This window comes from Hemitrygon akajei, chromosome 4 (genome assembly GCF_048418815.1).
Source record: "Hemitrygon akajei chromosome 4, sHemAka1.3, whole genome shotgun sequence".
NCBI classification, from domain to species: domain Eukaryota; kingdom Metazoa; phylum Chordata; class Chondrichthyes; order Myliobatiformes; family Dasyatidae; genus Hemitrygon; species Hemitrygon akajei.
Window position 1 is genome coordinate 174,282,125 of NC_133127.1, and position 16,950 is coordinate 174,299,074.

Genomic DNA, 16,950 nt, shown 5'->3' on the forward strand with positions numbered 1-16,950 from the left:
ACGGGTATATTTGCGAGGCCTGTGCGAACAATCAGGCATTTGCTGCATGAAGAGTTCTTTGAAAATAAAGCAAGGATGGTGATTTCCCAAGAGAAACAGCATGTGATTCATTAGCTCTGTCAGCTTAGCATCACTGAGGCCGGGAAAGGAGAGCAACTGTAAGGATAGCTCAGACTTTGATGGTCCAAAAGTCTGTAAAAGGTAAGTTTTCAGCAATCGGTATTTATGGTGCTCAGGCGGATGTTCCAGTAACTTACCAGTCTCATAGCTGTGGAGTTTCCAAGTGACGCTACCGCATAGTAGAACTTGGTGACATTGGCTGTGATTTCTCGCAGCGCGAGTAGGGCCTCAGCTTGTACAACCCAAGCGATGGCATTTTGCTTCTAAAATTCCAGCAGTTTCAAAGCAACTTGTTCAGTAACTCTGGAATCGTACAAGAGCATGGGGGTCACCAATATAGGTTTTCACAGATAACACAACGTGAGGCATTTTAAGTTTAAGAAAACTGTAATAAGACGTTTCCTGAACTCCAAAACCTGAACTCAAAATACGCTAAAAGTCCTTTACGTAATTACCTCATCACGTCAGACCAGCCTCTCAAAGTGACCCCCAACCCAATGTCGGTGGTTGGAAATCTGTATGTTTCCACCAATTACATTATCTTACAATCTCATTAAGTCAGTGGTAAGGATGTAATGTTAGCATACATTTTGAGAGGATTAGAATAACAAAGCAAGGATGTAATGCTAAGGCTTTATAAGGATTTGGTCAGAACACACTTGGAGTATTGAGAGCAGTTTTGGGCCCCTTATCTAAGAAAGGATGTGCTGACATTGGAGAGGGTCCAGATGAGGTTCACGAGAATTGCCCTGGAAATGAAAGAAACATAGAAACATAGAAAACCTACAGCACAATACAGGCCCTTCGGCCCACAAAGCTGTGCCGAACATGTCCCTACCTTAGAAATTACTAGGCTTACCTATAGCCCTCTATTTTTTGTAAGCTCCATGTACCTATCCAGAAGACTCTTAAAAGACCCTATTATATCCGCCTCCACCACCATTGCCTGCAGCCCATTCCATGCATTCACCACTCTCTGAGTAAAAAACTTACCTCTGACATCTCCTCTGTACCTACTCCCCAGCACCTTAAACCTGTGTCCTCTTGTGGCAACCATTTCAGCCCTGGGAAAAAGCCTCTGACTATCCACACAATCAATGCCTCTCATCATCTTCTATCTTATATAACCATATAACCATATAACAATCACAGCACGGAAACAGGCCATTCCGGCCCTCCTAGTCCGTGCCGAACTCTTAATCTCACCTAGTCCCACCTACCCGCACTCAGCCCATAACCCTCCACTCCTTTCCTGTCCATATACCTATCCAATTTTACCTTAAATGACACAACTGAACTGGCCTCTACTACTTCTACAGGAAGCTCATTCCACACAGCTATCACTCTCTGAGTAAAGAAATACCCCCTTGTGTTTCCCTTAAACTTTTGCCCCCTAACTCTCAAATCATGTCCTCTCGTTTGAATCTCCCCTACTCTCAATGGAAACAGCCTATTCACGTCAACTCTATCTATCCCTCTCAACATTTTAAATACCTCGATCAAATCCCCCCTCAACCTTCTACGCTCCAATGAATAGAGACCTAACTTGTTCAACCTTTCTCTGTAACTTAAGTGCTGAAACCCAGGTAACATCCTAGTAAATCGTCTCTGCACTCTCTCTAATTTATTGATATCTTTCCTATAATTCGGTGACCAGAACTGTACACAATATTCCAAATTTGGCCTTACCAATGCCTTGTACAATTTTAACATTACATCCCAACTTCTGTACTCAATGCTCTGATTTATAAAGGCCAGCGTTCCAAAAGCCTTCTTCACCACCCTATCTACATGAGACTCCACCTTCAGGGAACTATGCACTGTTATTCCTAGATCTCTCTGTTCCACTGCATTCCTCAATGCCCTACCATTTACCCTGTATGTTCTATTTGGATTATTCCTGCCAAAATGTAGAACCTCACACTTCTCAGCATTAAACTCCATCTGCCAACGTTCAGCCCATTCTTCTAACCGGCATAAATCTCCCTGCAAGCTTTGAAAACCCACCTCATTATCCACAACACCTCCTACCTTAGTATCATCAGCATACTTACTAATCCAATTTACCACCCCATCATCCAGATCATTTATGTATATTACAAACAACATTGGGCCCAAAACAGATCCCTGAGGTACCCCGCTAGTCACCGGCCTCCATCCCGATAAACAATTATCCACCACTACTCTCTGGCATCTCCCGTCTAGCCACTGTTGAATCCATTTTATTACTCCAGCATTAATACCTAACGACTGAACCTTCTTAACTAACCTTCCATGTGGAACTTTGTCAAAGGCCTTGCTGAAGTCCATATCTTACCTTAGGGATAATATATGAGGAGCATTTGATATCTTTGGGCCTGTACTGGAGTAAGAAGAATTGGGAGGGGAGGGGAATCTCATTGAAGCCTATAGAATATTGAAAAGCCTAGACAGAGTGGATGTTTCCTATAGTGAGGGAGTCTATGACCAGAGGGCGCAGACACAGAATAGAAGGACGTCCCTTTAGAACAGAGATGAGGAGGAATTTCTTTATCTAAAGGGTGGCAAATCTGTGGAATTCAGTGCCGTAAAGGGCTGTGGAGTCCAGGTCATTGGGTATAGTTAAATCAGAGGTTGATAGGTTCTTGGTTAATAGGAGTGTCTTAGGTTATGGAGAGAAGGCAGAAAAATGTCGAGAGGGGCAGTAAATCAGCCATGATGGAACGGCAGAGCAGACATGACAGGCTAATAGACTAATTCTGCTTCTATGTCTGACGGTCTTATTAAAAAGGTAATCCCCTTAAGTATTAAAATAATATCAGAATAAGAACCGCATGAACAAGAAAACAAAAACTATCTGCCCATTTGCAGAACAATAAGAAAAATACTTTTGCTCATGTGGTGAGCTATGGAGGTGCTGCTGCCTGGAATTTCCCTAAAACTTGACTGTTAGAAACTTCCTGCATTTTCATCGTTCATTATGACACAGGGAAATTACCAACAGAAATAAAGAACAAATACAAGTTACAACAGGTAACATTGGAATGATGTAAAATGATGTTGTTCAAATCATTGTGAATTCCCTTGATTTGTGGATGGCAACTAATTTTAAGCAAACAATATCTCCAAATAACTTGCACTAAAAAGCACTAACACTGACCCTGCATAAGACAACAGTTTATGATTACTGCTGGGATTATATAAACATTGTCATATTTCTTTCCCTTTCTTAGATAATTTTACATAGATTTACCTACTCTGCCAGATGCCTCCAGGTTTGAGGCTTGGAAATTCTTCATTCGGATGGGTTCCTATCACTTAATAATCCAATATAGCAGCCTAAAAGAAAGCTATAAGCACGTGTAGGAAATGATAGCCATTACTGTTTGTTCACCTCTCCCTGCTCAGTCAGGGTTACTGTAAAAACAAGATGTTGTGCTGTGAATCCAGTCTGGCACCAAACAATGTTGGGTAGATATTATAGTGAAGTCCTTAGCACTGTAACAGAATTGTGACATTTCACATTTTCCAAATTTTATGTCCTTATTTATGGACCATATTAGTGATTGCCAATTTGGAGATTTTTAAATTTTATTGAGAATATATTGAATTAGCAGCAGAATTTTGCTCTGAATTTTGCTAAACTGGTCCTATACCAGAACTCTCACCATTTTTCTTCCTCTAAACCGTACTCATCCATAAGCTGACATTTGCTGAATTGGAGAGATTTGCACCTACATGATCCGGTTGGAGTAGATGTGATAAATAACACAGCACTTCAGATTCTGTGATAGGCCAAGTTCTGTGCTGCCTGTTCCTTATAATGGTCTCATCAGAGTCAGAATCAGGTTTAATATCACTGGCATATGTTGTGAAATTTGTTTTTTAACGTGGCCAGCACTAACCACTCGTATACATTAAATGGACCATTTTGTGAGTGCTTCGCAGCAGTTAAATCTGGTCCCACTTTCTAAAGTGGGAAATGCATTTTTGCTGTGGCTGGTATTGTCAGGTGAAATGGAAGCGAAAGTGTAGTATTCCACTAACATTCTCTTGAAGGAGCTAAGCAATCAATGTTCACGACTCTGCTGACCTTGACATCCACTTGCAAAGCAATGAAAAAGGATCCTGTGCTTTCCCGGCGTATGATAAATAAACTTTCTCAAGCTTCCAGGTTATAATCGATACCAGCAGCCAGCTGGAAGCCCGAGGAGAGTTTAGTCACAATGATTGCCATTTTTGTGAGAATGCAGTAGATGCTTCGGAGTAGATGTTTCCACCACAGATCCACAACCCTTTTTCCCATTGGTAGCCACTCTCCTCATCTTTCCATTCCTTTCGTTCCCATTCATCTCTCCTCTCTTTCTACCTCCACCTCTCCTCTCCAAGCAGTTGTAAACTGTAACCTTTCCTGTCTTACAATTTCCCAAGGAAAAATAAAACAAGGTCTTTCAATATCTTACACTACAGGGGTCCGTGTAACCCCTGTAGACTTAAGCAAGATTAACGAATCCCAGAAAGGGCCAAACCTTTGTAGAAGTAGTGCAGCAGACTTGCAATAAATTGATGTTCCTGTACCTGGTGGTGAATCAGTGGGGTTAAGGGTGGAAGGTGTTGGTGGGAAGGGTGAGGGATAGGGCTCAGACAGGTGCAGGCTGATTCTGGATGCCTGGTCTGTTGTGAAATATTGGTGGTGAGCAATAGTTAGAGTGGAACTCCCAGTTTCCTGCTCACTAATGTTAGGGTTTTACATAACTTCCATAGTGTCACCAGAATCAGAATCACAATCAGGTTTATTATCACTGACATATATTGTGAAATTTGTTGTTTTTTTGTGGCAGCAGTACAGTCCAATGCATTTAAAAAAGTACTTATCATCATCATCATCATCATTATGTGCCATATCATATCGACATGGGCAATCTTGGTCTTATCCATGACCATGATTCTTCTTGGCAAATTTTCCTGTGGTAGTGGGTTGCCATTGCCTTCTTCTGGACAGTATCTTTACAAGATGGGTGACCCCAGCCATTATCAATACTCTTCAAAAATTGTCTGCCTGGTGTCAGTGGTCGCATAACCAGGACTTGTGATATGCACCAGCTGCTCATACGACCATCCACCAGCTGCTCCCATCGCTTCACGTGACCGTGATCCGGGGGGTGACGGGGGGAGGTGGCTGAGCAGGCTAGCGGAAGGAGGGAGAGCCTTACACTTCCTTCAGTAGGGACATGTCTCCACTCCGCCACCCGTATAAAAATCTGTAAGTGACAATAAGAAATATAACAAAGGAAGTACAAAAAGAGAGCAAAATATTGAGGTAGTGTTCATGAGTTCATGGACTGTTCAGAAATCTGATGGCAGAGAGGAAGAAGCAGTTTCTAAAATGTTGAACTTATGTTCTTGCCAAATAATGACTAGCATTATGGAATAGTAGTCCTTTTGGATTAATTTAATGTGTTTATTGTTGTACCAAGATACAATGAAAAGCTTATCTTGCACACAGTTCATACAGATCAATCATTACACAGTGCATTGAGGTTGGTTGGTTGGCATCCATCTGTCTTGAAGGACAATGGGTGATGATGATCCTGAGTTGCCCCGTCGTTAGGATCGCCCTCTTGGCCTCACCAGTGTAATCCAAAGGAAAAACTTATGAAGCAATATGTTTGGCACCAGCTTGGCTGCTGGAGCTGCCGGAAGGATGTTCAATGAGCTCAGGGGCTCCACTCCAGAATTGCTGTTTGGGTTTACTCCCGTAGCCTTTATCTCTCCCAAGGCTGCCCACAGGGCAGTGGGGCTATTTACCCATAGCTGGGGATATGGTTCACGAGCCTCAGGGTGTGTTCACACACAAGTGAGCCAGTGTGCTGCATGTGCAGGGGCCAGACCTCCTCCCCATTGAGGTAGTACAAGCTAAATGAAGTGTAACAACTTCAGAAAAAATGCTTTGCAGGTAGACTATAAAGAACAAGATCATAACAAGATAGATTGTGAGGTGAAGAGTCCATTTTGTCACATTAGGGAACCGTTCAATAATCTTATAACAGTGGGGGAGAAGGTGTCCTTGAGCTAGTGGTATGTGCTTTCTGGCTTTTGTATCTTCTGCTCAGTGAGAGGGGGAGAAGAGAAAATGTCTGGGGTGGGTAGGGTCTTCCATTAAATTGACTGTTAAGGGTAGGCAGCCACAGCCATGATTATTTTCAATGTTGAAGCTCCTCAAGGTTGAGCCTTCAGCCCCCTACTCTACTCCCTGTACACTCGTGACTGAGTGGTCATATTCATCCCATTCATTCCCCTCCTCCCTTTTTTTTATACATGTGCACTGTCTTAAGTCAATGATCAGCCTTTTGCATGGCCAACACTGAGGGAAAGGTTTTGTCGTGACACCATGTTATTAAGCTCCTTTTCTCCTTCCTGTACTCTAAATCATCATTATTTGAGATGCGGCTCACAACGGTGGTGTCACAACTCGTAGATGGAGTTGGATCAGAAGCGCGAACAGTGTACAGAGAGTAGAGTGGGATCTGAGGATGCAACCTTGTGGAGCACCAGCATTGAGAAAAATTGTGGTGGTTCTTTTTCTGATTATCCTTACTGATTGCTGCTTGTTGGTTAGGAAGCCAAGGATCTAGTTGCAGAGGGAGGTATTGACTTCCTGGTCTTGGAGTTTGGTGATGAGTTTCCCTGGAATTATAATGTTGAAGGTGGAGCTATAGTCAACAACAGTCTAACACAGGTGTCTTTACTCTCAGATATTTCAGAGATGATTGTAGGGTCAGGGAGATGGCATTTGCCATAAACCTGTTTTGGCAGTAGGTCAGGTTTATCTGGAAAGTTGGAGTTGATGCGTGTCATAACCAGCCTCTCGAAACACTTCATGATGGTAGATATCAGGCTGTAGTCAATAAGACACATTACCTTATTTTAACTAGGTACCAGGATGATACTGGTCTTCTTAAAGCTTCTTAATGGCCTTATGCTTTTAATTCTTGCATTCCGTTGATCAGTATGATGTCATGGCGAATATGAAGAATTATAATTGTAGAATTCTTATGAAACTTCCATTAGAAATACAGTTTTCAGATTTCACTCTAGAAATAAGTCAAATCATTTTTTCTTTTCCTCAGAAGTTACCCGTTTTCTAACAGTGTAAGTTTAAGGGTTGTATCTCAAGACTGCAATGAGAACTTAGAAGTGGCGGTGTTGTCTGGAGACTAAATACTTCAGTTGCTTGTTTGTCAACATGTGTTGATTTTATCTGTAACTTCATGTTATGGCATGATGAACATAGAATGTAACAACATTTATTATTTCCAATTTACTGAAATAATGCTAGATCTGAACAGTATTTTTGCAATGCCAGATTTAATGATTAAAGATAAATTTTATTTGACACATGTACATTAAAACATACAGTTACTGTTCGCTATAGAAACAGCTGAAGAGAAACAAAGGCTTTTTCTTTAACCCATTTTTTCCCTCTAAATTAATATTACTTTCTTTTTTGCATCAGGCAGATTGCCACCTGAAGAAACCAGTAGGGAATGTATGCTGATGATTCACCTAAAAGACGGGTCAAAACTGACACTTAGTGCTGACAGCGCTGATGATGCACTGTAAGTCTTATCAGTCTTCCTTTCTCATGTATCTGATCTAATAAAATCATTTACCACTGAGTGTGGCTCATCTACTAAGCAGGGACCTAGGGAAACTGAGGAAACAATGTTGTTTTATGTATGCAGTATTGTGTAAAGATTTTATGCACATAAGTAGTGCTAGGGTGCCTAAGATTTTTGTATAGTTGTGTAGTAATTTTATGTATTCCATTGTACTGCCGACACATTAAAAAAAGCAAAGTTCATGACATAGTTGAGTGATGACAAACCTGATTCTGATATGGATCTCTATTGTGGACTGAGGCAGGGCAGAGGCAATCAAGGTTGGAAAAAAGGGAAGGGAGAGTATAGGGAGCATGAAGCACCAGAAAAACATTCTGAAATGATCAACAGACCAATTGTTTGGAATCAAATGACCTTGCTTGATGCCTCAGGGCTGGGTATGTCTGCACATGAGCCACCCCTCGCCCCGGCACTCCTTCTCTGCCACCTGTCCTTCACCCTACTGTGGTGGTCCACCCCCACCATTCCCAAAATCCTCTGCTCATATCAGATTTGCAAACTTGCCATCCACGCCACATTGACAAATACAGTCCTACGCAAAAGTCCTTGTTCTATCATCTGTCTGTCCTACCTCATGGACTCAATGCACACTGCATCAACTTGTATATCAACTACCCCATCCTCAGTTCTCTCACTCCAGTTCCCATCCCCCTGCCGACTTAGTTTAAACCATCCCCAATAGCTCTAGCAAACCTGCCCGCAAGGAAGTGGGTATTCGTACCCCTCAGGTTCAGTGTAACCCTTCCTTTTTGTACATGTCAAACCTTCCCCAGAAGAGATCCAAGTGATTCAGAAATCTGAAACCATCTGTACTATCATCCTGTTCCTGAACTGACTAGCTTATGGCACTGGGAGCAATCCAGAGACTACTACCTGGGAAGTTCTGTTCTTCAGCCTTTTCCTTAACTCATTATACTCGCTGTGCAGGATCTCTTCCCCTTTTGTACCTATGTCTTTGGTGTCAACGTGCACCATGACTTCTGGCTGCTCACCCACCCTCTTGAAAATCTTCTGCAGCTGCACTGAGACATCCTGAATACTGGCATGGAGAGGTAACACACCATCCTGGATTCTCTTTCATGGCCAATGAATCTCCTATCCTTTCACCTAACTATCGAGTCATTACCACTACCTCTCTGCCTGACTTTACCCTTCTATGCTGAGCCTCAGAGCCAGCCAAAGTGCCACTAACATGGCTGTTGCTGCTGTGCCCTGATAGGTCAACCCCCACAAAAGTATCCAAAGGTGTATTCTTGTTGCTGAGGGGAATGGCCACAGGAGAAGCTTGCCCTGACTGCTTATTCCCCTTACTTCTCCTGATGGTCACCGATCTACTGTCTGAAGCCTGCACTCTGGGTGTGACCACATCAGTAAAGATCATCTATGAAGTTTTCAGCCTCCCAGATGGTCCCGAGTGCATCCAGCTCCAGCTCCAGTTCCTTGACCTTGTCGATCAAGAGCTGAAGTTGGGAGCACTTCCTGCAGCTGTAGCCATCAGGGAGACCATTGGCTACCCTGAAATACCACATCTCTCAGGAGAAGCATTCTGCTGTCTGAACTATCATCCTGCCTACACTTGGTATGCCTCTAACTTCTCCAAGTTAAGTTCTAGCCTGCACCTGCTCTTGACCAAGCCCGTGTGAGCTAAAGACTGACCACTCTAACACTGCCCACTCACACAATGGCCACTCTGCTCAAACCCTACTTCTGTTTATTGACCCTTGCTAATTAACTTTAGTTACTATTAACCCAAGCAATCTCCTGCTCTGCAGAGAAGTATTGACAGGACCTGCTTGCTTTTTAAACCTGCACATCGAGTCCACAAGGAAGTATCTCCAACTCATTCTGCAATCTCCCGCTCCACAGATAAGTCCCAACATAGTCCCGATAAGTATAAAGTAAGTAAACTAGGAGGCTAAGCACACAGCCTTGTGGTGCACCTGTGAAGATGGTGACAGTGGAGGAGAAGTTGGCCTGTGAGGAAACAGAGGATCCATTTGCACAGTCGGGTGCCAATATGTTCACATATCTTAGAGCGACAGGTGACTTTGTAGTTATGGTTTCCATTACTGTGGGTTTCCTCACCTAACACTTGTCTTGAGATATGTTGACATATTTTTGAGGAACATGTGACTTTGTATTTATAACTTCCATGATGATGGGTATTCCGCTCTTAACACCTGGATCAGTTGTAAATTTAGCCGATAGAGATTGATGTGATTGATCCACAGCTCCCATTACTATCCTTTCAGGCAACTATCGCACTTGTAGTTGAACTGAAGTTCATTGAATGGACACCAGTGAGCTGGCTATTATGTTTTCCTCTTGGATTAAAGTAGGTAAAATATGAAAAAGAGCAGAAAATTCCTTGTTCTGAAGTCTGATGATAGTGAAAAATTAAAATCAGTAGATAACTGGTGTGCTATCACCATTTATTCTCTAAGGTTTTAGCTAAACAGCTGGTGAACATAGTTGTCCTTAATTATCATCAGAATGGATTCGTCCCAGCTGCAGTGAGAGAGGAGGCCAAGAGGAACTATAAAGATATACATGGCTGTCATTTTTATCAACATATCTAAGGCATGTGTCTCTGTTGGCTATAGACTTGTTATTAAAGATTTGCCAGATAGGAATTGGTGCCCATTTCGTGAGTCTCATTTCAGGCATGTACAGTATGTGGCTCCTGCAATCTTATTAAGAATGGTAAGGCTAAGACTGGGCCAATCCATACTCTAAGAAGGCTAAACTTTATGCAGCTAACATCCTCCATATTAATCATTATCAGGCAATCTTATCTTGAGCAAGAGCAGAAAAAGCAAGAAGCAAAGTGACGTAGAGTTGAAACAGACCAAATGGGCCACCATCTCTGTGCTAGCTACAAGAAGCCCAAGTACACTAATCTACTTCATAGTTGTTGCTCATAGCCTTTCAGACACCCTTGAACCTTTCTACATAACCATCAAAGACCATCAGGATCCAGAGGAGGTTCACAATAATTATTCTGGGGATCAAAGAGTTATTCTATGAGGAGCTTTTGATGACTCTGGGTCTGTACTCACTGGAGTTTAGAAGAATGGAGGGGTGGGGGTAATGTCATTGAAATCTATCAAATATTGAAAGGCCTAGATAGAGTGGACATGGAGTGGATGTTTTCTACAGTGAGGGAGTCTTGGACTAGAGGGTACAGCCTCAGAGATCAAGGATATCTTTATAGAAGAGAAATGAGGAGGAATATCTTTAGCCAAAGGTGTGAATCTGTGGAATTCATTGCAACAGTGGCTTTGGTGGCCAAGTCACTGGGTATATTTAAAGTGGAGGCTGATAGGTTCTTAATTAGTAAGGGTGCCAAAAGTCACAGGGAGAAGACAGGAGAATGGCTTTGAAAGGGATAATAAATCAGCCATGATGGAATGTGGAGCAGATTCAATGAGCTAAGTGGCCTAATTGTGCTCTTACGTGTTATGGTCTTATGGTGTAAAGACACCTACTGAGCCACTCCTTCCCCTGCCCACACTTCTGTAAATCAGACCGCCAGGCTGTGTTCCTTCTCCCTGCATAAAAGCAGTAGCTGAAATGTGAGAATGGGAAGTCATACAGTTTTGGTCTGAGGAAACAGATGAGCTTCCAAGTGACTGCTTTGAGTCAGTTGACTTGTCTAAGTTCAATGTCTCAGCAGGCCCGCTAGGTGAGTACGTCACTGCTGTAAATGACTTTATCAGTAAGTGTATCACTCTGCCAAAGAGGTCAATACAGTGTTCCCAAATTGGAACCGATGGGCAAAACTGGGAGATTCACTCCCTATTGCAGTCTTGGACTATAAGACCATAAGATATAGGAGCAGAATAAGGCCATTTGGTCTTCTGAATCTGCCATTTGATCGTGGCTGATTTATTTTTCCCTCATTAAGCCCATTCTCTTGCCTTATTCACACCTTTACTAATCAAGAGCCATCACCCTCTACTTTAAGTATATCCAATGGCCTCCACAGTTGTCAATGGCAATGAATTCCACAGATTCAACACTCTCTGGCTAAAGAAACTGCTCCTCATCTCTGTTCTAAAGGGACATTCTTTTATTTTGAGGTGTATCCTCTTGTCCTAGATGCTTCAACTGTAGGAAACGTTCTCTCCACATCTACTCTATGTAGGCATTTCTTTATCTGGTAGATATCAATGAGTCTCCACCCCCCCCCCCCCCCCCCCCCCCATCCCCACAATTCTTCTCAAGCCAGCAAATACAGGCCCAGGACCATCCAACACTCCTTTTATGTTTGCTGTTTCATCCCTGGATCATTCTCGTAAACTTCCTCTGGACTTCCTCCAATGCCAGCATATCCATTCATTGATCTGGGGTTCAAAACTGCTCATGATACTCCAAATGTAATATGACCAATACCTTACAAAGTCTTATTTTTACATCCTTACTTTTATATTCCAGTCCTCTGGAAGTGAATTCTAACATTGCATTTGCTTTCCTTATTACCGACTCAATCGGCAGGTTAACCTTTAGGGAATCCTGCACCTGGGCTCCCAAGTCCTTTGCAGCTCCAATTTCTGAATTCTGTCCCTATTTAGAAAATAGCCCTTTATTCCTTCTAAGAATGTACATGATCATACACTTCCCTGTGCTGTATTTCATCTGCCACTTCTTAGCCCATTTTCTCAACCTATCCAAGTCTATCTGCAGACTCTCTGTTTTGTCAACAGTACCTGCCCCTCCACTTATCTTTGTATCATTCATCATTTCTTTGTTCCCAGTTACTACTCCTTCAGTATCATTTTTCAGCAGTCCGATGCCCACTCTTGTTTCTCTTTTACTCCTTGTCCCCATACAAGTGCTATCTACAGCCCCAGTTATGTTTAGTTGCCAGCACCCGTACCCATATTCACCACTGCAGACTTAATATCAGTCTTCCGGAGAGTGAACCCCTGGAAAGCATCTGGCTTGGATGGTTCTGAAACATGCCCTTAGATCCTGTGCTGATCTGCTGGGCAGGGGTATTTGCAGAGATTTTTAACCTCTCCCTGATTCAATCTGAGGCTTCCAGCTGTTTTAACAAGACCACTATCATCCTGATAACTTAAGAAAAACAAGGTAACATGCCTTAATGAAAACTGCCTGCTGGCTCTGACGTTGCCATCATGAAGTGCTTAGGGAGCCTGGTCATAGCACACATTAACTCATGCCTCCCAGACATCCTCAACCCATTGCAATTTGTCTACCGCTGTAACAGGTCTATGGCAGGCACCATCTCCTCGGCCTTTCCTTATCTCTAGTGCATCTTGACAGTAAATGCTCCTATGTCAGCCCATTGTTTATCGATTACAGCCCTGCCTTCAGTACTATACTTACAAACTCCCAATTTCATCTCTGAAATCCTAGACTCCTTTGCAACTAGATCCTGGTTTTCCTGACCAATAGAGCACAAGCAGTAAGGATATGCAGCAACCTCTCTACAACAATTATTCTCAGTACTGGTGGCCACACAGCTGTATCCTCTCTATATACTCTCTATACACACACAACTGTGTGTATTCTGCTTTAACTCCATCTACACATTTGCAGAAGATAGGAAGGGGAGCAGTGCACATGCTCCTGTTTCCATCAAAGGTGCTGAGGTTGAGAAGGTTGAGAGCTTCAAGTTGCTAGGAGTGAACAGCACCAATAGTCTGTCCTGGTCCAAGTGCATTAATACCATGGCCAAGAAATCCCAAACAGCACCTTTAGCTTCTCAGGAGGATGAACAAATTTCACCCTCACTAATTTTCAATGATGCACCAGAGCATGGACCCCACCATCCAGGCTATGTTCTTTTCTTGTTGCTGCCATCGGGAAGAAGGTACAGGAGCCTGGGACCCACACCACCAGGTTCAAGAACAGCTATTACCCCTCATCTAGTAGGCTCTTGAACCAGATGGGAAGTTCAGTCAGCTTCACTCTCCGCAACCGAGCTCTTCCCACAACCTATTGTTTCACTTTCAAGGACTCTTTATCTCATATTTTTGATATATATTACTTATTTATTAATGATTACTATTTTGTGTTTTTTTGTACTTGCACGGTCTGTTGTATTTTGCACATTGGCTGTTTCTTGTATGCAGATTTTCATTGAACCTATTGTGTGTCTTTGTATTTACTGAGAATGCCCAGAAGAAAATGAATCTCATGGATATATATGAGACATATATGTACTTTGATAATAAATTTACTTTCAATTTTGATAGAAAGCATCCTATCTGGATGGATACTGTAAAGGCTTGATATGGAGACTGCTCTGGCAGTAATTACAGGTACTGGTGAAGAATGGGTTAAATGTTTCCTTTAGCTGAGGACAAGGAACATTACCAACTGGAGATTTTGTTTTCACTTTATAAAAAAAAGCATAATTTTTGAATTCTGGAGTTTGATTTAATTCTCTACCTTCTATGACTAGTGTAAAGTTCCACACTTTTCCTGATTGATTATGAATGTCAAACACGAGGGCATCATCATGGCCTGATTCTATACTTAGCTGATACACGTCCATGCATGTTGCAACAGGAGTCATCACTTAGCTATTCCTTTCATTGACCCAGAGGCACTGATGTTACCAACAGAATCCCTGCTGAGTTCAGTTAACCCATGAAGTAAGGAAGCTGTACTGTCACTGGTTTAGATAGCTGAAACATCAGAGCTGTTGCTTCATTTCCTTAACAATATTTTCAGATGAATGACTTAATCAGATAAGTAACAACTGAATATTTTGGACAAATTAGTTCAGCGGTGTTTTGATGTTCTGGTTTATTAGATCTGTAATGGCTGCAAGAATTTTGAGCCTCTACACTCACTGCACAAGGCTTATCAAGGTTACACATTCTGTTCAAGTTATTAGAGCTCTTGATTAATGCAGCTGGATTATCTGAAAATTGCCTCAATCACTCACTGCCTGTTTCACGTGAATGTTTCAAAGGAGGGCTATAAAAATAATTTTATTTCCCCCCTTCACCCAACCCCCCCCCTTTGCCTTCCCACCTCTGTATTCCATTCAGATGATCCCGCCATTGATACAGGGCTGCCCTTCATTGCTATATAACCTTTTGCTTAACTGCCAGAGGCTAACTGATGAATGCGATGGTTCTCTCCTGAAGCATTTTCCTCTCTTTTAAGAAAAACATTTCAATGTCAAGGGCAGCCAACAGCTCTTTGAAAGCTGCTGGTGCCCGAGACTACAATTCCGGACCCCCACCCTGGAGCTTCCACTTTCAAAGCACTAGAGGGACAATCTATGCAGCAACATCAGTGTCACCTACATCCTAAGAACAATGAAACAAAAAGACACAGAACCTTGTGGGATTATGTGTTGATTTGCACACATTAATTCCTGCTACGCACTGCCAGAATAGAACAATCCACGCTAGGTGTTCAAATTCATTAAGTCTGTTTTTCTATTTAACTATGCAATATCTGATTCTCTGAATATACAACCAGAGTGCCTTCTGTATTCTCAGAGGGCTTCGCTGAACAATAACCTCAACAAGCAAAGATAAAGAAGTGTCTGAAGGTTTGGGTTCTAGGATGCTCTTGTATTATTCAAATAAAAATGTCAGTATATGATTAAGGAATCAGCATAATAGTCTGTTTAAACATCGGCTGTTTGACAATTTAACAGTCTTTGTCCCATTGCAATATCCTGACTGGGTGATGACTGCAAGCTTTAGAAAAATCTATGAGAGAACTGAGTATAATTGCAATGAATGATGTAAATCAGCTGATATTATCTTAATTGAAAGATAACTTTCTGAACAGTAAGGGGATTATGAAAAAATGTGCTTCGCTTTCATCAGTGTAAATACAAATCACACTGAATTTATTTCCATCCCTAACAATATTCTTGGATACCAGGTTAGATGCCTGGTTACTTATAGGTCACTTTCAAGATTCAAGATTGTTTAATGTAATTTCCAGTACACAAGTGCAAAGGAGAATGAATTAATTGTTACTCCGAATCCAATGCAACACAAAAAAATTATAAAGAACACAATAAATATAAATACATAAGCTAACTTATATACGTAATCTGTGTATCCATAAGGTGATTACAGGAGTGTCTGTACATAAAGTGACTGACAGGAAATGATAAAGCAGTGGTGGAAGTGTTGATCAGGCTTACAGCTTGGGGAAAGTAACTATTTTTGAGCCTGGTGGTCCTAGCGTGGACGCTACACAACCTCTTCCCTGATAGGAGTGGGACAAACAATCCATGAGCAGGGTGTGTGGCCCTTTATGATGTTACTGGCCTTTTTCTAGCACCTTTCTGTGTATAACTCCTTGATAGTAGGTAGGCTGGTGCCGGTGATGCATTGGACAGTTTTGTCCACATGTTGTAGAGATTTCCTGTCCACTGCAGTGTAGTTTCTGACCCATGCCATGATGCAGCTTGCTAGGAGGCTCTCTACTGCTCCTCTGAAGAATGACATGAGTATACATAGATGAGCATAGTCCAATTTGCATCAGCCTCTTCAGAAAGTAGAAGCATTTCTGAGCTTTCCAGATTGTGTGGAATGTGTTTTGGGACCATGAGAGGTTGTGTGAGATGTGCACTCTCAGGAGTTACTGCCGTGGCATCTGTCGCAGAGCAGTTCTGTTGGTAAGCATATCGGTGAACGTTCACTGTGACCAGAATGGACTTTTTGGTAAGTGCCATTACCAGCCATTCAAGGCACTTTGTGATAATTGGCATCAATGCTACCAAGCGGTTCTGAAGGTGTAGAGTTCTTTGGCACAGGGATGATGGTGGCTGATTTGAGCATGTGGGGCAACAGCTTGGATGACTGAAGTGTTGAAGATATCCATTAATATGTCAGTGAGCTGGTGTGCATGTTCCCTGAGTACTCAGCCTGGAGTGTTGTCTGAGCCACCTGCTTTATGGAGGTGAACTCTCTGCAGAGTCCTTCTCATGCCTGCTGCTGTTTGCTCATCTGGAAGGGGGTGAGCTTTCTTGGCTGGTGTTGTGTTGCAAGCCTTGAAGAGTGCAGAGAAGTTGTTTAGAACATCAGTAGGGAGGCATCACCTGTAGAGTCGACGCTGTCTTGCCTTGCATGGTCAGTAATACCCATGATGCCCACAAACAAGAGAAAATCTGCAGATGCTGGAAATCCAAAGCAACACACACAAAATGCTGGAGGAACTC

At 42.3% G+C, this 16,950-nt stretch overlaps 2 protein-coding genes across 3 annotated transcripts in view; both read left to right on the plus strand.

The window, feature by feature from the left end:
- LOC140726964 (proteasomal ATPase-associated factor 1-like) overlaps window positions 1–16,950 on the plus strand; it is a 474,892-nt gene that overhangs the window by 107,826 nt on the left and 350,116 nt on the right. The window lies entirely within an intron of this gene.
- Window positions 1–16,950, plus strand: part of plekhb1 (pleckstrin homology domain containing B1) — a 100,816-nt gene that overhangs the window by 7,472 nt on the left and 76,394 nt on the right. For both annotated transcript variants that reach the window (XM_073041882.1, XM_073041883.1), the window contains exon 3: window positions 7,616–7,718. In XM_073041882.1, coding sequence (XP_072897983.1) covers window positions 7,616–7,718 — 103 coding nt within the window. The remainder of the gene's footprint in view (window positions 1–7,615; window positions 7,719–16,950) is intronic.